Source organism: Oncorhynchus nerka, linkage group LG13 (assembly GCF_034236695.1).
Source record: "Oncorhynchus nerka isolate Pitt River linkage group LG13, Oner_Uvic_2.0, whole genome shotgun sequence".
In the NCBI taxonomy this organism is placed as follows: Eukaryota; Metazoa; Chordata; class Actinopteri; order Salmoniformes; family Salmonidae; genus Oncorhynchus; species Oncorhynchus nerka.
This window is the reverse complement of record NC_088408.1, coordinates 87,444,670-87,470,954: the sequence shown is the minus strand read 5'-3', so window position 1 is coordinate 87,470,954 and position 26,285 is coordinate 87,444,670. Positions and strand designations below refer to the sequence as shown.

Below are 26,285 nucleotides of genomic sequence, written 5' to 3'. Positions count from 1 at the left end.
TTTTGCTCTACTCTCACAAACACAATGGTGTTCTCCGTTCAGCTCTACTCTCACAAACACAATGGGGTTCTCCGTTTTACTCTACTCTCACAAACACAATGGGGTTCTCCGTTCAGCTCTACTCTCACAAACACAATGGGGTTCTCCATTCAGCTCTACTCTCACAAACACAATGGTGTTCTCCGTTCAGCTCTACTCTCACAAACACAATGGTGTTCTCCGTTCAGCTCTACTCTCACAAACACAATGGTATTCTCTGTTCAGCTCTACTCTCACAAACACAATGGTGTTCTCCGTTCAGCTCTACTCTCACAAACACAATGGTGTTCTCCGTTTTGCTCTACTCTCACAAACACAATGGTGTTCTCCGTTCAGCTCTACTCTCACAAACACGATGGTGTTCTCCGTTCAGCTCTACTCTCACAAACACGATGGTGTTCTCCGTTCAGCTCTACTCTCACAAACACAATGGTGTTCTCCGTTCAGCTCTACTCTCACAAACACGATGGTGTTCACCGTTCAGCTCTACTCTCACAAACACAATAGGGTTCTCCGTTCAGCTCTACTCTCACAAACACGATGGTGTTCCCCGTTCAGCTCTACTCTCAGAAACACGATGGTGTTCCCCGTTCAGCTCTACTCTCACAAACACGATGGTGTTCTCCATTCAGCTCTACTCTCACAAACACAATGGGGTTCTCCGGTCAGCTCTACTCTCACAAACACAATGGTGTTCTCCGTTCAGCTCTACTCTCACAAACACGATGGGGTTCTCCGTTTTGCTCTACTCTCACAAACACAATGGGGTTCTCCGTTCAGCTCTACTCTCACAAACACAATTGTATTCTCCGTTCAGCTCTACTCTCACAAACACAATGGTGTTCTCCGTTCAGCTCTACTCTCACAAACACAATGGTGTTCTCCGTTTTGCTCTACTCTCACAAACACAATGGTGTTCTCCGTTCAGCTCTACTCTCACAAACACGATGGTGTTCTCCGTTCAGCTCTACTCTCACAAACACAATGGTGTTCTCCGTTTTGCTCTACTCTCACAAACACAATGGTGTTCTCCGTTCAGCTCTACTCTCACAAACACAATGGGGTTCTCCGTTTTACTCTACTCTCACAAACACAATGGGGTTCTCCGTTCAGCTCTACTCTCACAAACACAATGGTGTTCTCAATTCAGCTCTACTCTCACATACACAATGGGGTTCTCCGTTTTGCTCTACTCTCACAAACACAATGGGGTTCTCCGTTCAGCTCTACTCTCACAAACACGATGGGGTTCTCCGTTCAGCTCTACTCTCACAAACACGATGGGGTTCTCCGTTCAGCTCTACTCTCACAAACACAATGGTGTTCTCCGTTCAGCTCTACTCTCACAAACACAATGGGGTTCTCCGTTTTGCTATACTCTCACAAACACGATGGTGTTCTCCGTTCAGCTCTACTCTCACAAGCACAATGGGGTTCTCCGTTTTGCTTTACTCTCACAAACACATTGGTGTTCTCCATTTAGCTCTACTCTCACAAACAAGATGGGGTTCTCCATTTTGCTCTAATCTCACAAACATGATGGGGTTCTCCATTTAGCTCTACTCTCACAAACAAGATGGGGTTCTCCATTTTGCTCTAATCTCACAAACATGATGGGGTTCTCCATTTAGCTATACTCTCACAAACAAGATGGGGATCTCCGTTTTGCTCTACTCTCACAAACACGATGCGGTTCTCCGTTTTTCTCTACTCTCACAAACACAATAGGGTTCTTTGTTTTGCTCTACAACTCCCACAAGTGCCATGGGACTCGTCTGAAGTCAGTAACCTGATATGCCAACTATGCCAGCATCTGATCTGTTTGGGCTACAATTTAATGTGACCCCAGAGTAGAAAAGGGAGGTTCACAATTGTGTTCTCCGTGGTGTTCTCTACGACCCCCACAAGTGTCACTGGACTTGTCTGAAGGTAACCGGTATGTGCCAGTTTAAAACATTTATTGAAGTATGGACATAGTTCTGGTACTACCCAAAAAAAGGGGTTAAATATGTGCAAAATATATATACTGTATATACACAGTGGGGAGAACAAGTATTTGATACACTGCCGATTTTGCAGGTTTTCCGACTTACAAAGCATGTAGAGGTCTGTCATTTTTTTTATCATAGGTACACTTCAACTGTGAGAGACGGAATCTAAAACAAAAATCCAGAAAATCACATTGTATGATTTTAAGTAATTAATTTGCATTTTATTGCATTACATAAGTATTTGATACATCAAAAAAGCAGAACTTAATATTTGGTACAGAAACCTTTGTTTGCAATTACAGAGATCATATGTTTCCTGTAGTTCTTGACCAGGCTTGCACATACTGCAGCAGGGATTTTGGTCCACTCCTCCATATAGACCTTCTCCAGATCCTTCAGGTTTCAGGGCTGTCGCTGGGCAATACGGACTTTCAGCTCCCTCCAAAGATTTTCTATTGGGTTCAGGTCTGGAGACTGGCTAGAGCACGCCAGGACATTGAGATGCTTCTTACAGAGCCACTCCTCAGTTGCCTTGGCTGTGTGTTTTGGGTTGTTGTCATGCTGGAAGACCCAGCCACGACCCATCTTCAATGCTCTTACTAAGGGAAGGAGGTTGTTGGCCAAGATCTCGCGATACATGGCCAAATCCATCCTCCCCTTAATACGGTGCAGTCATCCTGTCCTCTTTGCAGAAAATCATCCCCAAAGAATGTTTCTACCTCCATGCTCCACGGTTGGGATGGTGTTCTTGGGGTTGTATTCATCCTCTTCTTCCTCCAAACACGGCAAGTGGAGTTTAGACCAAAAAGCTCTATTTTTGTCTTATCAGACCACATGACCTTCTCCTACTCCTCTTTTGAATCATCCAGATGGTCATTGGCAAACTTCAGACGGGCCTGGACATGCGCTGGCTTGAGCAGGGGGACCTTGCGTGCACTGCAGGATTTGAATCCATGACGGCGTAGTGTGTTACTAATGGTTTTCTTTGAGACTGTGGTCCCAGCTCTCTTCAGGTCATTGACCAGGTCCTGCCGTGTAGTTCTGGGCTGATCCCTGACCTTCCTCGTGATCATTGATGCCCCACGGGGTGAGATCTTGCATGGAGCCCCAGACCGAGGGTGATTGACCGTCGTCTTGAACTTCTTCCAGTTTCTAATAATTGCGCCAACAGTTGTTGCCTTCTCACCAAGCTGCTTGCCTATTGTCCTGTAGCCCATCCCAGCCTTGTGCAGGTCCCTGATTTATCCCTGATGTCCTTACACAGCTCTTTAGTCTTGGCCATTGTGAAGAGTTTGGAGTCTGTTTGATTGAGTGTGTGAACAGGTGTATTTTATACAGGTAACGAGTTCAAACAGGTGCAGTTAATACAGGTAATGAGTGGAGAACAGGAAGGCTTCTTAAAGAAAAACTAACAGGTCTGTGAGAGCCGGAATTCTTACTGATTGGTAGGTGATCAAATACTTATGTCATGCAATAAAATGCAAATGAATTACTTAAAAATCATACAATGTGATTTTCTGGATTTTTGTTTTAGATTCCGTCTCTCACAGTTGAAGTGTACCTATGATAAAAAAATACAGACCTCTACAGGACTTGTAAGTCGGAAAATCTGCAAAATCGGCAGTGTATCAAATACTTGTTCTCCCCACTGTATATATATATATACATAGCTTTCGTATATCTTCTAGATATAGGACAGACACTTCCAAACCTTATTCCTCATTATTCATTTTTTCACTGTCTGTTTTGCCATTTATAAATGTGTTATTCATTGAGTTTCTATGGGCTTTTGTAGTAAAGGCCAAATTCAATATCCCCCAACAATGTTACCCCTACAAATAATGTCCATTAATTATATTACACATAATAATTCACATTTGCAGTTGTTGCAGGATTATTCCCCTTCTGTAGCAAACTGGCTCAACGGAATTCTCTATTAAAAAGCTTTGATTCATCAGTATGCTACTGTATAAACTTGTGATATGCAGTAGCAACTCAATTCTTGACTAACTGACATTCATTTTGTCAGAAGACTACATTGGAATTATACGATAATATAGGCCTAGCATTGGTTCAAACAGTGACTTACTTCACTGGTTACCTGATTTCACCATTGTATTTCATATCTACCAAACCGTCAACTCCCCCACCTTAATCAGGTCTGCACCGGTACACCTGTCCACACATCAAATAGAGCTTCATGAAATAGAATATCAGGGGAATAGAACACATTATAGACAAATTACACAAATGAAGTGCTCTACCTGGAACCAAAAAGGGTTCTTCTATGGGGACAGCTGAAGAACGAACCCCCTTGGAATCCTTTTCTACAAGTTTAGAGGTCAAAGGATATATTATTAACATGGCAAGGTGTTTCTCTCAGTCTTCAGGAGTACAACTCATCAGCATATATTTGAATATTCTTGTCAAAGGACTGCCACTATTAAGACCTGACCTTGAACTTAACCTTGATCTTGGATGGGTTGTGTTATGTTATTACACCGAATTAATTCATTATTTTTTGTTGTTGAATTAATGAATACATTTTTCTTTCGTGTCAAACCGCCAGTTGGTAACCCATCTCTTATGGGATTAATTGACACATTAACAAACATTACAATAATTCACTATGGTAATTCAATGATAATTCATCTTCCGGCGTTCTCTGCAGTGCAGTGCGCATCACAAAAAAAACATCAATACATAATAGTCAATAAGGTTATCCAAACAACAATTATATCCCTAGAGCAGTAAAATAATATACATACATATGTACATAGACACTGCATATATACACATACATACATACAAACATATACATACATACATACATACATACATACATACATACATACATACACACACACACACACACACACACACACACACAGACACACACACACACACACACACACACACACACACACACACACACACACACACACACACACACACACACACACACATACATACATACATACATTCATTCATTCATACATACATACATACATACATACATACATACATACATACATACATACATACATACATACATACATACATACATACATACATACATACATACATACATACATACATACATACATACATACATACATACATACATACATACATACATTTCAAGGCCTACCTTCAAACTCAGTTCCTCTTTGCTTGCCATCAATGGAAAATCAGAAGAAATCAGCCAAGAACTCAGAAATAAATTGTAGACCTCCACAAGTCTGGTTCATCCTTGGGAGCAATTTCCAAACGCTTGAAGGTACCAAGCCATAAAAAACGCCATAAAAAAAGCCAGACCACGGTTTGCAACTGCACATGAGGACAAAGATAGTACTTTTTTGGAGAAATGTCCTCTGGTCTGATGAAAGATGAAACAAAAATAGAACTGTTTGGCCATAATGACCATCGTTATGTTTGGAGGAAAAAGGGGGAGGCTTGCAAGCCAAAGAACAGGATCCCAACCGTGAAGCACGGGGGTGGCAGCATCATGTTGTGGGGGTGCTTTGCTGCAGGAGTGGCTGGTGCACTTCACAAAATAGATGGCAGAATTATGTGGATATATTGAAGCAACATCTCAAGACATCAGTCAGGAATTTAAAGCTTGGTCGCAAATGGGTCTTTCAAATTAATAATGACCCCATGCATACTTTCAAAGTTGTGGCAAAATGGCTTAAGGACACCAAAGTCAAAGTACTGGAGTGGCCATCACAAAACCCTGACCTCAATCCTATAGAAAATGTGTGGGCAGAACTGAAAAAGCATGTGCGAGCAAGGAGGCCTTCAAACCTGACTCAGTTACACCAGCTCTGTCAGGAGGAATGGGACAACATTCATCCAATTTATTGTGGGAAGATTGTGGAAGGCTACCCGAAACGTTTGACCCAAGTTAAACAATTTAAAAGCAATTCTACCAAATATTAATTGAGTTTATGTAAACTTCTGACCCACTGGGAATGTGATGAAAGTAATAAAAGCTGAAATAAATCATTCTCTGTACTTTTATTCTGACATTTCACACTCTGAAAATAAAGTGGTGATCCTAACTGACCTAAGACAGGGAATTTTTACTGGGATTAAATGTCAGGAATTGTGAAAAACTGAGTTTAAATGTATTTGGCTGAGGTGTATGTAAACCTCCGACTTCAACTGTACATACATACATACATACCATAAACAGACAAATAAATACAGAAGAAAAAACAGAACCTAGTCTGACACAAAGAAACGATTCATATGGGAAACAAGCCTATACACATTCTATATACACACACCATTAACCACATAGAAGATCAATATTTGTACTATTTAGTTATAGGTAGCCCTTTTTCTTTTATTACAGGCTTTATGCAAATATTCTGCAAACAGAAATACACAATGGACCATTTTCTGTCCTAGAGTTTTGGTCCTAGAGTTCCACAGGAACCCAACTGGTTATCTGTTGATCTGTTTTTATCCTGTTCTTTTGAAATAATGATAATGATACAATGATACAACCCTCATGTTCTTTTTTGATCTATAAATTAGTCTAGTGGCCAACTATCTAAACTTGTAGCAGGCATGGTTGAATTACCGACCGGGGTGGGGCCCCTTGATAATCAGTTATAAACTGCAAACATTTGCCTCCACTCTATAGCACAATGTGTGCAATTGCAGGAAATTTGCTGTAAAACTGCAAATTTTTCTCTACAGCCCATGGCAAAATTAGTAGAATTGCATGAAATGAGTTATAAAATTGCTAAGTATTCTCTCTGCCCCATGGCAAAATGTATAAGTTCTGTTTTTTTTCTGTGGCCCCCAACCCCCATCAAAGTTGTCCATCCCTGATTTAAATACATTTGCCAAAGTTATAGAATTACTGCTGTCTGTTCAGAAATGAATTAAATCATTCAGAATACTACACCATTAGAAAGCCTATAATTTAGCCACAGGGGATCAGTAGCGTCCTTTAAGAAATTGCCTAGCTGTGTTATTGTAGCCCAATAACACGGGAATAGCCTGCAGTCGGGAATACACGGCAAACCGGTCAGTGAACAGCATGCAGACAAAATACACCTTTCGCAATATTTAAAATACAATCGCGGAAAAACACAGTCTGGAAAACAAATGGCTCCTGCTGAAAAGAGAAGACTCTAATCTGACTGCTGCAGGCTACCAAAATATTTTATCAACTTCCAAATAGCCCTATTGAGAGAACATTGCTTTTCAACATAAAACAAGAGATAGGCTTTTTGTCACAAGGGCATCGGCTGCAGTCAGTGAAACCGGAACACTTTTATTTAGTACAATCATTTTTTACTCTTGTACAATGTGTGTGTCCCCACAGAACTAAGCCGGGGCTATTGATGGATTCACGACGTGGTTGCTTTTATTTCTCTCAGATTCTCAGTTTGGCAGTGTCAAAGAAGCCTGTCCTTTCAATTATTTGTGCGGCGTGAAAAGATTCTGCCAATGTCTCTTGTCATGTACAGTAAAATGACCTAGAATTGCATGAAATGTGTTTTTAAAAGGACAAGTTTTTGTATCCAAGTTCTGTAAGCGACTCTACTCTACTGCTCTATACCACTATGCAAATGTGATTATATGCATGCAATGCCTTATTATAGAGGGGAATTCTTTGTATCTGTACCTCAGAGCTCCCCAGGTCACCCCCCTCTCATGCTCACTTTTTGCTCCAGCGCCTCCCGATTTACAAATGTATAGCACTGAACACAGGTAGTCGAGACTCTAGCTGACCACCGTGTACTAAAATATCCCACACATGCCACTAGCCAGCCAGCCCCATACTGTATCATGAGTTAGAAGATTAGAAATATGAGGCTATATTATGAAGTTCTTTTTGAAGAACATTTAAGATAAATCACCATCAGTGAGCTGGCTAACTAGCAGATTTACATCAATCATCAACATCAATGCTCAGCTGACACACTACCCTCTGTTCCCCATGTCAATCATGTCTTTAGAATGCACTTTAATTACCCGCTGGACACATGCTGGTTGAATCAATGTTGTTTCCACATCCACATTGAACCAACGTGGATTAGACAATGCATTGACTTCTGTGCCCAGTGGGTAGCTGCTTACAATTTATGATGAGTGAGGGTGTTGTTGCAGCAATAGTCTTATGATCAAAAATGTCAAAATGTTCACTGCAGAGGCAGTTAGTATGTTGTGATAGTTACAAAAAAAAGGGGGTGGTGCCCTTTTTTCATTTAAAGCCCCTGCCACCTGAAAGGTCTGTGCACGGCCCTGCCATGTAGCCTGGGTACCAGTCTGTTTAGCTGTCATTCCACCTGCCACATGAAAGGTCTGTGCACGGCCCTGCCATCTAGCCTGGGTACCAGTCTGTTTAGCTGTCATTCCACCTGCCACTTGAAAGGTCTGTGCACGGCCCTGCCATCTAGCATGGGTACCAGTCTGTTTAGCTGTCATTCCACCTGCCACTTGAAAGGTCTGTGCACGGCCCTGCCATCTAGCATGGGTACCAGTCTGTTTAGCTGTCATTCCACCTGCCACTTGAAAGGTCTGTGCACGGCCCTGCCATCTAGCATGGGTACCAGTCTGTTTAGCTGTCATTCCACCTGCCACTTGAAAGGTCTGTGCACGGCCCTGCCATCTAGCATGGGTACCAGTCTGTTTAGCTGTCATTCCACCTGCCACCTGAAAGGTCTGTGCACGGCCCTGCCATCTAGCATGGGTACCAGTCTGTTTAGCTGTCATTCCACCTGCCACTTGAAAGGTCTGTGCACTGCCCTGCCATCTAGCCTGGTTACCAGTCTGTCTACCTGTCATTCCACTGCTTCTACTCTGTGTCATATGCCAAAGAATAGGCCAGGAACCATCCAGTACTTCCACCTATCAGTGATCACAAAGGGACAAAGATAAGGAAAGGAAATCATTGTAGAGAATTGGAACATACTGTTCTACTGTACTCAAAGACGAGCCACAGTTATCACTGTCCACGAAATGAAATGTCATGTCATGCTATTCAATTTTGGAAAACTGGTACTGCATTTATGAAAATTCATGATGTATAGATGATGAACAGATTTAAACAAACTTACTTGTGTGGTCATGGGGAATTAGTGAGCTGTTACTATCTGTGTTGTTGATCATGCAGTTATTACTCTGTGCATTGCTTCACTACCCTCCTGCAGAGAGTCCTCTAGGGAGTATTACACACCTTGGGTCTAGCACTGACCAGATGAGTCATTCAGACCAATGAGAGAAAATTAAACTGGGCCTTCTGTTTACAACACATTAATATGATGGAGGGCTATGGACTGAATAAAGGCAGGTTTCAAAATGGGTTAAACCTGCCACAGCTAAGCTTATATAGACTGGGCCTTGCTTGCTTCCTTTGCCCTACCTACGTTAACATGAGTCAGAAATATAAACTATTAGTTGTTATACACTGATTACAGATGCATTGTGTTAGGTGATTGAATGCAGGTGATTTGTGTGCTGAGGGCTAACCCCACAGAAAGCAGAGAGACTGTACTGGTGAGAACCTCAAACACATTAAGGGTGCTTGATGTTGATTGGACAGCATGGTTTTTAGATGAGATTATTTTGCTGATTATCCAGGCCAAGGTCACAATGGGGACAACTCTAGCTGTCTGAGGGGAGAGACAGAGGGAGACAGAGCACCTTGAACTACTTCAAATCAAGCACTTATTTTGCCTCCAAATAAATGTTGACTCCTGTATGTATCACACATGATTAAAAAAGTGCAAATGTCTAACCAGAATATACCCAAATAGTTAGAGATAAACTGTAATAGTGTTTGCTACTAAGATGATCAGATAGTTAACAAGGAAGGTCCTTGTTCTGTGTCTATGTGTTGCAGAGCTGAACCACACAGCACCACACAGCAAGGATATACCTCCCACCGAAACAGACTTTCCAGAAGGCAAGCTGTGCAAAATGGCCGCTCCAGAGCTGCAGGAAACTCATCCGTATTTTCGGAGGTGAGTGTTGTTATCTCTCTATAGAGATGAATGAGAAAACATAATGGTTCAACTTTATTTTACAGTCGGAAATAAAATGTAATATCTAAATAGAGATGGCCAATAAGATAACCACATGGTAATGTATTTATTTATTACCAATATGCAATCATATTTACATATGCAGTCATTATTATTTATCACTTACTGTGTACTTGATTAACGTACATGCAGATTTATTTGGATAGTCCATCTGAAGATTCTCTACAGACTATCTACAGACTATCAGTAACATTTCAACTAACTATCTAAATGTTTACGTTTTAGTAGATGCTGTTGTCCAGAGCAACTGAGTGCATACATTTTAAATTGAACCCATAACAAGCGCTAAGCTCTACCAATTGAGCTACACTGTCACGTCCTGACCTTAGAGTCGCCCGTCAGTCAGGAGCTGCCAGAGCCGCCTGTCAGTCAGGAGCTGCCAGAGCCGCCCTTCACTCCGGCGCTGTCAGAGCCGCCCTTCACTCCGGTGCTGTCAGAGCCGCCCTTCACTCCGGCGCTGCCAGAGCCGCCCTTCACTCCGGCGCTGCCAGAGTCGCCCTTCACTCCGGAGCTGCCAGAATCGCCCTTCACTCCGGCGCTGCCAGTCGCCCTTAACTCCGGCGGTGCTGCCAGAGTCGCCCTTCACAGTCCCCAGTCCGGGGTCGACGGCGAGGGTTGCCGCTCCAAAGGCACCACCGACGTGGGCCCAGACTAAGGTGGAGTGGGGTCCACATCCCGCGCCAGAGCCGCCACCGCGGATAGATGCCCACCCAGACCCTCCCCTATGGGTTTAGGTTTTGCGGCCGGAGTCGGCACCTTTGGGGGGGTACTGTCACGTCCTGACCTTAGTTCCTTTTTTATATCTCTGTTTTAGTTTGGGTCAGGGCGTGAGTTGGGGTGGGCATTCTATGTTTTGTAGTCTAGGTTTTGTATTTCTATGTGTTTGGCCTGGTATCGTTCCCAATCAGAGGCAGCTGGCAATCGTTGTCTCTGATTGAGAACCATACTTAGACAGCCTGTTTTCCCACTATGGGTGTGGGTAATTATTTTCTGGTCAGTGTTTTGTTGCACCTTACAGAACTGTTTGTTTGTTGGTGTGTTGTTTTTTTGTTCAGTATTCATCTTGATTAAAGTTATTATGAATACGTACGACGCTGCACCTTGGTCCTCTTCACCTTCTTCCACCTATGACAACCGTTACATACACAGGACTGAGCTACTAATCCTAGCTCTAACCCTAACCTTAACCCTTATCCTAACCATAAACTTAATCCTTACCCTAACCCTAAACCTATCCCTAACATTAGCAAGCAGTTGATTATCAACACATAGTTTGTTGATAGTATAGAAATCCGGACTATCCGAATAAAGTCTGACCAAAAGTTGGAATAACCAGATTTTCTCCTGTCATTTTAACCCTTCTCCAGGTTTCCAAAGGCAAGCTAGTGCGATTGCCAGGTGTCAGTTCCCCCCACGGAACTGGGGGACGCCACGGACTTTGAGAACGATTCTCACGGCTGGGGCTTCGACATTGTATACAGTATTTCTACTCTGTCAACTGGGTCATCGGCTTCATCTTCTACTTTCTCTGCTACTTCTTCTTCCCTGCCTTCTGAAGACGGCTGAGAGAGTGAACCAGAGAGTGAAGGACAGTGCCTGTTGCACATCACCCACCTTGAATCTGAGCAGAGATGGTCAGCATTTTGAAACTACTTAACCATAAACTTGATTGTTTAAAACCTGGACATTTTATGTAAGCATGTCTTACCTTGTTTCAACGTAGCCTAGCCTAGCCAAAATACCACCATAGAAATGTTGATGGAATTATTTTTATTTATAAACACTTAATATGGTGTTACATATGTATTTTTATTTATAAACACTTAATATGGTGTTACAGATGTATTTTTATTGATAAACACTTAATATGGTGTTACAGATGTATTTTTATTGATAAACACTTAATATGGTGTTACAGATGTATTTTTATTGATAAACACTTAATATGGTGTTACAGATGTATTTTTATTTATAAACACTTAATATGGTGTTACAGATGTATTTTTATTGATAAACACTTAATGTGGTGTTACAGATGTATTTTTATTGATAAACACTTAATGTGGTGTTACAGATGTATTTTTATTTATAAACACTTAATGTGGTGTTACAGATGTATTTTTATTGATAAACACTTAATGTGGTGTTACAGATGTATTTTTATTGATAAACACTTAATGTGGTGTTACAGATGTATTTTTATTTATAAACACTTAATGTGGTGTTACAGATGTATTTTTATTTATAAACACTTAATGTGGTGTTACAGATGTATTTTTATTGATAAACACTTAATATGGTGTTACAGATGTATTTTTATTGATAAACACTTAATGTGGTGTTACAGATGTATTTTTATTTATAAACACTTAATATGGTGTTACAGATGTATTTTTATTTATAAACACTTAATATGGTGTTACAGATGTATTTTTATTTTTGGACAAGTCCCTTTAAGCTTTCAGACAACTAAAACTTCCGTCCTACTTGTCCTGGGGACAAGTGGCAAAAAGAAATGATGTCAAGACTTGGAGCATGACCAGAAAGCCCCCAAACAGTATAGGCCATATAATACGCCACATTATCATCCGTTTACAGCCGGGTTCTTTCAACGGTAGAAGCAGGGAATCACTGATTCATTCACCCAACACTGTGATGTTGTCAAGATATCATTTGTTATGAAGAAGAATGGCCTTGCACATTGACTGAGACTATCTCTTTTAAAAGGAAGTCAGGGGTGGTTTTAACACAAAAACACAGTGGTGAGTTTTCTTCAATTCATTTCCTTTTTACTATAATGTTGTCATGAACACATGTACACTATTGCTCCTCCTTCTCCGTTCAAATCCTTATACATTGCCACCATATATGCCACAAAATGATCATTCAAAATAAATACCTTTTCTGTAATATATTAGTTGTCAATATTCAACTGTATTGACAAGGGGAAAAATGTGGTATAATTTTGAGTCATGTCAAAAAATTGTATTTACAAATTCAAGGACTGCTTGCTGCTGGATTGCTTCAACAGTACTACAAGTAATGGATTACTTCAACAGTACTACAAGTAATGGATTACTTCAACAGTACTACAAGTAATGGATTGCTTCAACAGTACTACAAGTAATGGATTACTTCAACAGTTATACAAGTAATGGATTACTTCAACAGTACTACAAGTAATGGATTACTTCAACAGTACTACAAGTAATGGATTACTTCAACAGTAATACAAGTAATGGATTACTTCATCTCATGTTGCTGTCTGAGCGTTCATTGACAGTCCGCCTGTTTATAAGGCTGATAAAAAGCAAGAGGCAGATGAGATGTGAAACTTGATGTAATTTCCCCTGGCTTACACTGTGACTGTGGAGTCATGGCTGAGTTGCTCTGTGAAATTCTCTGATGAGGAACAGCCCTACCCACTGTTAGCCTTCTGTTTCTGATTGGCCCTCAGGGTAGACATGGAATATCCTGCCCTCCACTCCAGGTACCACAGCCACTCCCACCTCCTCTCCCTCCAGATTCTCACTCTTGGTACTTTCAATGGCTGCAGAAACACCATCAATACACACTCCAGGTTAGCTGTCATTCACAGATGTGATCAGCACAACAATGAAAAGCAGGACATATTGAATAAGAAATTCCTTATCTGAATGAATTAACGAATGAATGAGGCAGCTGTGCTCACCAGACACAGAGGGGCTGCTGGACACCTTGATGAGGCCCATCCTGTGGCCAGACATGCACCTCTTCGTGCCTCTGACGATCTGGCCAGACTCAAAGTGGTTGATGAGGATGGTCGACAGGATCTGAGCATTCTCTATGTCGTGCCTATGAGGACAGCTTCTGAACATAGTGTAGCCATCTTTGCCCTGAGCACAAAACAAGAGAGGATATAAAGGAGGATATTGTCAATGTTTATTTCGCTCTGATGCCAACATGGCTGCTTGCTATACTGCTGTGAGGAGACAGTTTTACCTGTCCACTTAAAAACACTGCATCCTCCGCTGCTAACTAATGGATGATTTTATTTGTTGTATATAATGTAGGGAAAATGTACAACACTATTCCAGTAGCTGTGGCTGAGTGTGCTAATATGAAGCTGAAGACTATACCCTACCTTAGTTAAGAATTCTTTCATGGCCACCGCATATTTTCTGTCTCTATCTAGACTCTTGCCTTGAACCTTCACTGTCTTAGCAATGACTCTGTGTCCAGGTTTTCCATTGGGATTAAAGCCAAACTGAATCCCTGAGACCTGGGGAAATCTGGAAAAATACATATTGTGTCAAAAACTATTGTGATTGCTTTTCCTGTGAGAATAAAGCAGTAACTACAATAAAACCAGTTCACTCATAATGTGGTTTTGGTGCCTTTTCAGTGTGTTCCAGTGCGGTACCTTCCATCTAAATCAGGGTAGATGCTGACCCCGTTCTCCAGGCCTTCGTAGAGCTGCTGCCCAGTGGCCTCCACCACCAGCACTGGGTCCTTTAGTGGCAGGATCTGCAGCAGGTCATGCATGGTCAGGGGACCAGCCGGGTGCAAGCGGTCAGATCGCAGAGTACCTATACAGGAACAGAATCATGATTCAACAGACAGACCTGGGTGCCAAACTTTTTCAGAATTGAACAACTCTGCACAAAAAAAAATTAAATTCTGAAATCAAATTATGGAGGCAATATTTAATAAATAAACCTAAACTATGCTTATGACTGGAACAAAAAATGAATGGAAGGTGTAATAACCTGAGTTTAAAATCGCCGCTTCCGCATGAGTGGCCTCCAGCATGGCGTTGGTGATCAGATTACCCAGGTTGCACTCTGCTCGTCTCACGGTGGCGCAGCGTCCATCCAAGGTCACGTCTGTGTGGCACAGGACCTCTCCAAGCATATGCTGAGACAGAGTGACATAAATTCATGAAACATAATCTTAGTGGCATCTGGGCTGGCTACTAACACAAACACACACTAGGCTGTGTGGCTGATCAAGCTGTAAGATAATACTCACCTGCATATTATCAGTGTATCCTTTCACAATCTGTTTGATTTCCGCATCTTCCTCAAGGTCTCTCATTGTAGCTCTCTTTTCACAGGTGTACTTGAACGTCCCATCCTGGTCCTTCACAACGTCAATCTTTGACAGGTACCTGAACTCTGAGCCACTCTTTATGATCAGAATCCCATTGACCTCCAGAACCCCGTACTCATGGTCATGTCCTCCCAGGATGAGATCCACACCGTTGGACTCGGATGCTAGCCTGATGTCATTACGCCACCTCATGTGTGTGACTGCGATGACCAGGTCAGCCCCTTTGTCCCTCAGCTCAGCAGAAAGGTGATCAGCTGTCTCCACATAGTCTGTGTAGTGGATGTTGTTCTTGTCCACAGTGCCCAGGGTATCCAGCCAGTCCTCCTCTACCAGGCCCATGACACCGATCTTTAGGCTGTTCCACTCCAGGATGCTGCTGACCATGCCATGGCCCAGCGTTTCATGGGTGAACCTTTGAGAGAACAATTTGAATTTGTTTGTTCACATTGAAATAATACACTAGAAGCAAAACAACATAGAACAAAAGTAGCGTTGCTTCGCATTGTCCTGCAAACCAATAGTCCTTCAGGTACAACAGAAGATGTATTGAAAATTGAGAAGTACAGTGCTCAGAACTGTGTTAACCCACCGTCATATAGTATTGCAAGGTGAAACTAACCTGTCGTACACATTGCTGAGGAACCATGGGAAGGTCATATTTTTTGTCTGCTCTTCCAAGTGGTCCACACCGAAATCAAACTCATGATTTCCTTAGAAGAGGACAATGAAAATACATAAAGTTGTGTGTGTGTGTGTGTGTGTGTGTGTGTGTGTGTGTGTGTGTGTGTGTGTGTGTGTGTGTGTGTGTGTGTGTGTGTGTGTGTGTGAGAGAGAGAGAGAGAGAGAGAGAGAGAGAGAGAGAGAGAAAGAAAGAGAAGGTCATAAAAGAGAGAGTTCTCTATGTGTTTTGCACTTGGATAAATGGATGTTCTCTGGATCATTTGTGTGTATACAATGAAATAGTAATGCATGGTTGGAGAGACACACTTACCATACACCGCACAATGGACTCCTAATTTATTTAGAACATCTACCATGTGCTTTCCCTTGGTGACTGTGCTTAGCAAAGAAGGGCTCAAACAGTCACCACTGAAAACTACTAAAGGATTCAGCGACTGGAATACTTTTAGAGCAGTGGCAAACCTGGAGGGAGAAAACCATAGCCAACATTTCGTTTTGTGAAATTCTAATGTATCCTATACAAGACCAGTTAGATTGCCCAAAGCTAGACAAAGTGAAGTTTCAACAAGGCTGGATCAAGGCAACTGATGTTAAAGTTAATGTTAAGCCTACATTTCCTTTCGAGACTCGCTAACTAACGTTAGCTTGCTAGGATTAGCTAAACTTACCTTGCAGCACCGCCAACGGGTTCTTCTGGTCTTGCTTCTATTTCGTACACATCATTGAAGTGTAAAATAGTGAGAACTACTTCTGGTTTGTTACAAGTCACATTTGTTTCCAAACTTAAAAGATATTCATCCATGTTTTATTAGGCTACTTTTAGTGATTGTTGCAGAACTTGCTCTTTCTCCTTTTTGCTCAGATGACACAGTTAAGCGAACTCGAACGTGTCTCCTTGGAGATAAACGGTCGCGCACCCTGAAGAGGAGAGCACGAACGCAATGAACAAATAACCTAGGGCATTTCTACCATTTGGTTAATTACTGCAGTGGGCTAAATCAGGGTCACATAGAGTCATTATTGGTAGTCTTAAACAAATCTACTTCGAAACAAAAGTATACACCTCACACACATGGTTATTGGCTTAAAAAAGAAGACACTGTACCATGTCAGATATAGAGTTGAAAAGTATTACATTTTGAGTTTCATCCCAATATTACATTTCAAATACATCACAGGTGACTGAAATATAACAAAACTTTTTGACATAGATACACCGGATTTTCGAAGTCATTTATTTTATTTTATTAATTATGAAATTATGAAATATATTAATAACATTCCACCCATGAGGCCAAAGAGGCGCTTTTGGTCATTGACTGCAGGAAAGGGCTACCGCAGGCCTAGGTCATCCAATATCGCAAAATTGCAAATGTTTAGGCTATTGCGAGTCTTGGTTAAATGTGTTTAATTATATGTTACATAAGAAATTAGAACCGACTAATTATCCTACGAAAAACTGCGCGTGGGATTTCAGCAACTGGACAGCTCCACGTCCAAGCGGTATTGTAGCACTGTGGACACTGCAATTTTATCTAATACCTTTGACGAATTTTTGCAAATATAATGAATTGTTTCATAGTGTAACCATTTCCCATGGTAGTGCTAGACTAGGCAATGCCTAGGCTATTTAATGAGAATACATTTAATGAGAATTTTACCCGAGTCTAGGCTCTGGTTTGCTGGGTCCTATTAGTATTCCTGTCCTATGGGTGTGCAGTGTTGCCAGCCACGTCAGGCCTGTAGCAACTGCTTGTCTCCTGCCTCACCAAGGCAAGGTTAGATACACTCGGCTGAAGACACTCGAAGAAAAAGACCTTGGGAACAAATTCAGCATCTTGGCAACCAGAAATTGCTTTCCTCTCTGTTTCTAGTAGGCCTAGTGATTAAGCAAGTGTTATCATTGCCTGAAGTTACATAGCTTTCTTTATTTGGACGTTTCGCAACATTTTTGCTTTTCCAAAAGGGAATGTTTGCATAGCTACATTGCCGAAGACCCTCCTCAAGCCGTATTCTCCGTGTTTAATGGAAACGCACAATTATAAGAAATGGTTGCATTTTGCGAATACCAGTGATTGCTTTCTACGGACCATCACAGCTGCGGTGCACGAGGGAGGACGCCTCAGCTTGTTGGACCCCGGGTCGCGTGTGTGTATAGGCTACGGTTACCGTATACCATCAGTTGGACTGCTGGAGTGAAGGTGACTCGCGCCCCCTTTGCAGTCGAGGCAATGCGGAGAGGAGTCGCAGGCGCTCATCCGGTACTTCTGCGCTCTGACAGCAGCCTGCAAAAATATATTATTCTTCTTAGACGGTAGAGAGAGAGAGAGAGAGAGAGGGGGGTAGAGGGAGAGAGAGAGAGAGCAGTAATACACCACAGATAAACTATCTATCCTATCCGTTTTAGGATATATCCTACTGGAGAGGTTTCGACACCACAAACGATAGATAGAACAGGATATCGGCCAATAGGTGGTGGTGGAGTTTAGGGGGACGTAGACGTTCTGTATTAGAGCTGTTTTATTAGTGGATGTGTATGCATGAGTTCTGCACCGAATGGGCGCAAGAACCGCCCCAGATCCGCCGGGAACATCTTCCAGATCGGCAAGGCTCCCTACCGAGACCCGGAGAGGAGGGAGAGCACCGAGAGCACCCGCAAAGCCCAGCGCGCCGTGGCGGACTGCAGAATGGTGGGTATGGAACTTGTGACATGTAGCCCACAGTGCGTATTTCCTCTGCAGGAAATGATGCAGCTAGTCGTGTATTCATTCACCCTTTATTTCTTTAACTAATTTCATGAATTTGCACTGATGTTGGCTGTTTAAACGGTAACAAACTGACCCCCCTCCACTTTTCTATGTATTGTGTAGGGGGAATTATATACATTTGCGTTGCTGTTGTTGCAGAGAAGACAATTTGACCTGCTCATGTTTTTATACCCCTTCTTTGTCACTGATTGCGATAGTGCGATTTGCATTTTGGAGCATCAAGTGATGAAAGCCTGTCTGACGGTGATTTGGTGTGATCTCCAGTATCGCCCACATTACAAAGTTGTCTAACGGGCTCTGTTTGATGGACGAAGACGGCCACTGATGTGACAGGTGCTGGCAGAAACGTCCATAATACATTCTCTCCCCTCACATACATCAGTAAACGTCACTAAGTCTCATCACGGGAAGAACAGCAGAACGTGTCTGAGTCTCGAGCGTTGTCCCATCCTAAGGATCCTATGCTCTAATTCGATGCACATAGCCGAATTTATCATACGGGGTTGTCGTCTATGACTAATTGATTCGTTTTAAAATAGACATTCTAGGTGTCATTTCATATCCTATGCATATCGTAATGTTTTTAGGTATCAATATTGATTAGCCTATATTTTGTATCTTGGAGGTTAGAATAGCCTAATACCCCTTCCAGGGATCAATGTTTTTTTGGAAATGGCAGTCAATTTATTCAAGCTCTAGTATAGAGAAACGATCGACTGAAAGATGGTTGATGTCCATAAGCAGGATGGTGCTGAATGGCTAGGGTAACCTAGTTTTTGAACTTGCAGTGCCGAAATAGTAATTGTGGCACCAATGAAAAAAACTAAAGCTGCTAAATTGACAGCCTACCTGGGAATATATGACAATTTATCTGATAACCTACGTTGTTCTGGCAACTGCTGTCACAAGGTGGCCTATATTGCAAATGTGTCTGCTTATGAAATTCTAACAATTCCCCATCAGAAAGGCACATATGTTTGCAATAGCCCGCATTAGTTAACCTATATGGAAGAACATTGCAAGGTCTCGCTGGGGCTCGCGACAGAGGAAATTCTAGGTCCAGATCATTTTGGTTTCCTTTTTATTTCTCAGATTGTGCAGGAGTTTAACACGCTTGTGGCGCTGTATCGTGAGCTGGTCATCTCCATTGGCGAGATCTCTGTCGACTGCCCGTCGTTACGGGCCGAGATGCACAAGACCCGAACTAAAGGCTGCGAGATGGCGAGAGCCGCAAACCAGAGCCTGTCAGTCATTTCAGGGTAAGTAGCGGTCGCTGTCCTTGGTGCTGAAAGACAGCGTTGGGGCAATTTCACAGACATGGGCCACAGGCTTCTATAAAGACCTCCTTTTGGAAATGTAACTTAGGTTTCAGTCTAGAGTGGCCTGTTTGAGCACTGAAATCTTGGTCTGTACAGGGTTGTAATTTGCATGTCTTTTTCTGTCTTATGAAGGATGAAGGATATAACAGAGAAACGTAGAGTAATAGGAGAGAGAGAGAGAGAGAGAGAGAGAGAGAGAGAGAGAGAGAGAGAGAGAGAGAGACTGGTGAGAGCATTTGAGATCATGCACTTCTACAGTTTAGTGGGCTATCCTAGTCTCTGAGTGTGATACTGACCTGCTATACTTAAACCTGCTGCTTGGGAGTTGGACATTTGGCTACAGTATTGCAGAAGAGTTCCACTGAGCTTGGAGTTGATTCAGACAGTAATGGAGTTGGTCTGTGGATTTTGGGGCAGTGCCAGACCAAGGACATTTTTGAGAGAAAGCAGTATTACCTCTTTGGAGGATTTAGCTTTAATTTAACTTTGCAAACCTGCTGCTAACAACATGACTTGTTAACATTACAGGTTATCGACCAGCTTTTCAGATCTTTTCAGTACCCGTTATATAGTTTCTACTTCTCTTATACATAGATCTCTGTGGAAGGTTTCTAGTCTTCCTACAGATGTAAGATCTTAATTTGATTTTGATCACTCTATCGCAGGGGAACTATGACAAAGTGATCAAATAAACTTGTAGTGTATTTGAGGTTTAAGGCTTCTGAAGTTTGTCATTTCCACTTTGATTTTCCCATACGGAAAATGTACTGAATGAACCCCTACATTTTTTTTTCATTCATTATAATCCACATAATAACTCACATTTACTTTTGCTGCAGGATTATATTCCTGCTACAGCAAACTGGCTCAATTTATATGTTAACGCGCATGAACTAGCTCTAAATAAAGCATTGCCTCTTCAGTTCCCCATCATTTTGTTACGATATGATAATATTGTGTGGTTAAATGTGGACGTTTGTACTCACCCTTGCTATAACCTATCCATTTAATAATGAATCCTCTTGCAGTGTCTTTTAAGAGATCTCAGAATGTGTATCTTTCATTGCGTGTCACACGCATGACAGGGCATGTGCATCTTGGCTGGGGTAGTGAGCCACACCTGTGACAGCCTGGGCCCCTCTCAGAGCTCAGAGACACACTCAGAGACACTCAGAGACACTCAGAGACACTCAGAGACACTCTGATAAGATGGCTGTGTTAGCATGAATCATACAGCATGACTGGACCCCTCCCCATAAAACTTTACCTTTATATAACCCCCCCCCCCCCAAACTAAAACCCTAGTCTCACCATTGTCTGTCTGTTTGTCTGTCTGTCTGTCTGAGTGATGCCAGAGGAAATCCGATAAGCAGAAGGATGGTATTGATGACAGCAGTACTTTAGCCAGCTAGCAGCACTCTGACAGGAAACACAAAGCTGATTGAGAGAGCAAATGTGCTTTTTGTGAGAAATGTAAGAAGCATTAAATGCATGAAAAATCCAATTAACACACAAAAACATTATCTCGGCAGTTACAGATTAGTCTGGGTACCAGTTTGTTTGCGCCATCATGCTACTCCTTGCCACTCCTTTTCATGCTGAGTGGCAAGGAGTGGCATGATGGCACAAACAGATCTGTGACCATGCTAGTTACAGAGAGGAGTAGAAGGCTTTTGGAACAAAATCAGGTCAAGTCTCATGTGAAAAAGACTTAAAGGTCCAATGCAGCTTTTTTAAATCTCAATATCAAATCAATTCAGTACGTTACCGTAATCGTTTTACATTAAAATGGTCAAAAATAAACAAAAATAGCTTTTTAGCCAAAAAAATCTTTCTGAACCAAGAGTTTTGCTAGGACTGTCTGGGAGTGGTCTAAGTGGGGTGAGGGAGGATACCAAAGCGGGGGAGGGGTCTAATGGGGAGAGATTATTGACAAAGAGGTTTGGAACTCTTTTTGTTGTTGGTCTATTACAATTTATACTGCCTGGAGATGTTACCAGGCAAGCCAAAACTTCACCCATGCAACACCTGCTGATTATAATGTCCTGAGTAGATTGTATTTTAAACCAGAAACTATTAATGAAATAACACTGATCAACATTTTCCACACTTTTACAATGTTAGTTTCGTCAGCTGTTGTACAATATGAAACAAAACACAGGAAAAACATAATTACGACTGTGATGGGCCTTTGAAGCCTAAAAAGCAAGAAAAATAACTACGTCCCCACATTTCCCAAGCTTAATCCAAGCCATTTTGAATCTTCATGTACAAAATGGACTGATGCTATGTGTGAAGAGGTGTAAATACTCTCTCTGTTCCCTCAGGTCTGTCGTTTTGGCTGAACCTTAGGAACTCAACATGGCTTCCCAGACGTTGTTGTTGTTGAACTGTCACCTTATTTCAATTAAAAAAATGTCATATAGTTTTTAATTGTGTAGGACTTTTATGTAATCCTTGTGGATTTACATTGTAGATGTAAAGCAAAGTTTGTGCAAGCAGACAGAGTATTATGCCATATCATGGGTAATCCCGATGTTGACTGGCATTTTTGTGTTGCCCTCACAGGCCTGAGGACGGAGAGATTCACCCAGAGATCTGCAGGCTCTTCATCCAGCTGCAGTGCTGTCTGGAGATGTACATCACAGAGATGCTCAAGTCTGTCTGTCTGCTGGGATCCCTGCAGCTCCACAGGAAAGGTAGGGAATGCCTGACATAAAATAACATAGCAACGTTATAACCTGAAATCACTATTATAGCCAGAAACATGAAGCCTAACGGGATCCTAACTGAGCTATTTTGAGCTACAATTCACTGTTTATTGTGTAAAACATGTAATGACTATTACACTACTATTATTAATAGTGTGTGTGTGTGTGTGTGTGTGTGTGTGTGTGTGTGTGTGTGTGTGTGTGTGTGTGTGTGTGTGTGTGTGTGTGTGTGTGTGTGTGTGTGTGTGTGTGTGTGTGTGTGTGTGTGTGTGTGTGTGTGTGTGTGTGTGTGTGTGTGTGTGTGTGTGTGTGTGTGTGTGTGTGTGTGTTCCAGGGAAGGATTGCTGTGGGCCTCCCAGGATTGACGGTAAGGTGGATGAGAGCTCAGACATCCCCATTCTAGAAGACACCTCCTCCCCCATGGACTGTCATCAGCTCTGCTGGCTGGTCACCACAGACATAGACAATACTGAGAGGTGGGCCCTCTGTGTGTGTGTGTTATTATTATAATTCTGTGTGCATTAGCAAAACACACATGAACACAATGTGAATATGATTTCATAGGGACATGAGAGAGATGAAGAACCTTCTCAGTAAACTCAGGGAGGCGATGCCTTTACCACTGAAGAACCAAGGTAGGGCCTCCACAGGGGCGCTCACATGGTTTCTATGCTTGGATCTTATGCGAGTTAGATACACAGTTAAAATTACTTTGAGATTAGTTTGGACATGTAATGGTCTTATCTCTGTTTGTACCCAGATGACAGCAGCTTGCTGAACCTAACTCCCTACCCACTGGTCCGACAGAGGAAGAGACGGTTCTTTGGGCTCTGTTGCCTGGTAACCAGCTAAGGGGCCTGCCCTCCTGGGTTGAAGGCAGGAACGGTAATGCTTAAGTTGAAGTGTTGTTCATGGCACATCCATAAAGTGTCCTATGCACATCATAATTCAAGTGTCAAAAAACAAGCTATAAAAGCTTTGTCAACTGGAATGACACACAGTATTTGCATGTCACGATCAATATATTTATTTGCATTATGACATGGTGTCATAAGATATTGACAGTTATCATAACAGTGCCCCATAAAGGAAAGAGCATAGAATTAAATATTTTGTAATGTGTCATGGGCAACACTGCACGTAAAGTGCTACTGCGGCAACAAAGACACCATTAACCACAATCCTTCACCACTTGTGTCTCCCACCACTATATTACTGCCATTTCCAATATCCAATCCAGTTCTCTCTTTGTTGAAAAGGCTACCCCATTTTATAATTTTATTTTGTAATACAAAGATAAATTGTAATTGCAATGTAATGAAACCAATAGTCAAAACATATATTTTATATTTCTTTTCATATTCATATTTCTTTTCATTTGGTACAGAAGTCCAACCTTTTTGTTTGGTACAGAAGTCCAACCTTTTTGTTTGGTACAGAAGTCCAACCTTTTCGTTTGGTACAGAAGTCCAACCTTTTTGTTTGGTACAGAAGTCCAACCTTTTTGTTTGGTACAGAAGTCCAACCTTTTCGTTTGGTACAGAAGTCCAACCTTTTTGTTTGGTACAGAAGTCCAACCTTTTTGTTTGGTACAGAAGTCCAACCTTTTTGTTTGGTACAGAAGTCCAACCTTTTCGTTTGGTACAGAAGTCCAACCTTTTCGTTTGGTACAGAAGTCCAACCTTTTCGTTTGGTACAGAAGTCCAACCTTTTCGTTTGGTACAGAAGTCCAACCTTTTTGTTTGGTACAGAAGTCCAACCTTTTCGTTTGGTACAGAAGTCCAACCTTTTTGTTTGGTACAGAAGTCCAACCTTTTCGTTTGGTACAGAAGTCCAACCTTTTTGTTTGGTACAAAAGTCCAACCTTTTCGTTTGTCAAAGGTCTTCGGAAGAGAGAGACCATTTGAAACAATGTCAACATTTAGTTTCTTCCATAAAGCTGAATTGATGAATTAATGAATTGTGTGTAGGACACAATTTGATCCTTAAGTTTGTTTCAAAAACAATGTTAGCAAGTACGACACTTGCCATGTGTGGCAATACTTGTCCAATATGACCGGTCATTGAAGTTAGACACTTGCAGTAAACAGATATGCTATTTTAGGGCTCCATTCAATCTGTATCCCTGAAGCGTTAAAGATTGCACAATTGAAATGTAAAGGTCATTTCCGATTGAGTTGACATACGCAGCGTTTACTGTGAATGCAGTCTCCGCTAACATTGCCTTTGATTTTTCAATCACGCTTTAAAGCTGAACTTCCGTGATACACACTGAATAAAGCCCTTCATTTGATCACTCTGTTGTCACAGATCATTTTCCTGCTCCGCAGGAAATGAAAACTTGTAGTGTATTTACATTTTTTAAAGTATTCTAAAGTTTGTAATTTCCAGTTTAAAATGTCAGACTTGACTTACCCTAATGTAAAATTTATCAACCCCTACAAAAAAATGTCCATTCATTATAATCCACATAATAATTCACATGACCTGTTGCTGCAGGATTATTTTCCTGCTGTGAAAAACTAGTCAAATTAAGATAGCAGATCTGTATATGTACACTACTAGATAAAAGGCATAGAGCTGTTTTTCCAGAGCAGAGAAAGTCTGTGCACTACGTCTGTTGTGAGTTTCGTTCTCTGTTTTCCATTTTTAGCTGACCCTGTACTTCCTGTACTGTACTTCCTGTATTGACCTTGATTTAGTCTTCCATGAACCAAACACCTGTACCTGACTTTTACTTTCCATCTTCAAGGAGGAATATACTATACAATACTAACAAAAATATTAACTTCTTTGCACATACAATATCTATCTATAAATTAAGACATTAGACATACTCTATGTATGTATATACACATACTCTCCAATCGATGAGCTCTGGAAAATCTTCGAAGTTGAGATAGATTGGTGAAGTCTTGGTTGGCATAAGCAGGTGACGTCTCCCTTTGTAAGGCACAGTCTGTGCGGGTAGTGGGGACTCAGCATGGGTCTTGCTTATTAGTAATAGTGATATATGTGTAGGGCATGGAGAAGGTACAGTACTGTAGTCAAAGCTGAAATAAAAAGCTGTATGTCATTTTACATTGTTAATAAACTTTTTTATTTAAACCGACTGATGTGGGTATTTCTGGTCTCTGTCTTAATTCTCTATAGGCCCTACTCAGACTTGAGATAATTGGACTTAACATGGATTTAAGTAATAAAAATTTCCTAAATCTGAATCGGCCCTAGACAAATATTTTTTTGTAGACAGAATTCTACAAATTAGTAGTATAGTAGTATTCTTAAATAATACTACAATGATCAACTGGCTCAAATTAATTGATAGGAATGCTTAATTTCTATAAGTTTTCATACATATTTGAGCCAATTTTCAGTCTAGTTCCATGTCTCAATGAGATTATTAACATTGTGATATTGTTTCCCTGTTGCCTAGAGCATTGTCCCATGATGCACCAATTCCCCCAAACGGTCCCAAAGCCCAAGTTCCTGTGAGTTAGTGTTCTATCCACTGGGTGGAGACAGACTCATACAGCTAAGTATCAGCAAGATCATTCTCATCCATATTCAAAGGCTCAGTTTAGATTTAGCCAGCAGATGTGAAGATGCAATGCAA

General features: G+C 41.5%; 2 protein-coding genes across 2 annotated transcripts; one reads left to right on the top strand and one right to left on the bottom strand.

Moving 5' to 3' along the window:
* Positions 1-13,527: 13,527 nt before the first annotated feature.
* LOC115125044 (trifunctional nucleotide phosphoesterase protein YfkN-like) lies at positions 13,528-16,673 on the bottom strand. Its single transcript, XM_029654543.2, has 9 exons — positions 16,540-16,673; positions 16,182-16,333; positions 15,810-15,900; positions 15,110-15,602; positions 14,848-14,995; positions 14,502-14,667; positions 14,223-14,370; positions 13,791-13,974; positions 13,528-13,649 (listed from the first exon to the last, which is right to left on the bottom strand). Exons 1-9 carry the CDS (start codon positions 16,671-16,673, stop codon positions 13,528-13,530), a joined length of 1,638 nt encoding a protein of 545 aa, XP_029510403.2.
* Positions 16,674-18,231: 1,558 nt separating this feature from the next.
* LOC115125047 (regulator of G-protein signaling 7-binding protein A-like) lies at positions 18,232-25,781 on the top strand. Its single transcript, XM_029654544.2, has 6 exons — positions 18,232-18,561; positions 19,732-19,898; positions 22,527-22,657; positions 23,004-23,145; positions 23,234-23,304; positions 23,430-25,781. The coding sequence occupies exons 1-6, from the start codon at positions 18,412-18,414 to the stop codon at positions 23,519-23,521; spliced, it is 753 nt and encodes a 250-aa protein (XP_029510404.1). The 5' UTR covers positions 18,232-18,411; the 3' UTR covers positions 23,522-25,781.
* The last annotated feature ends 504 nt before the right edge of the window (positions 25,782-26,285 follow it).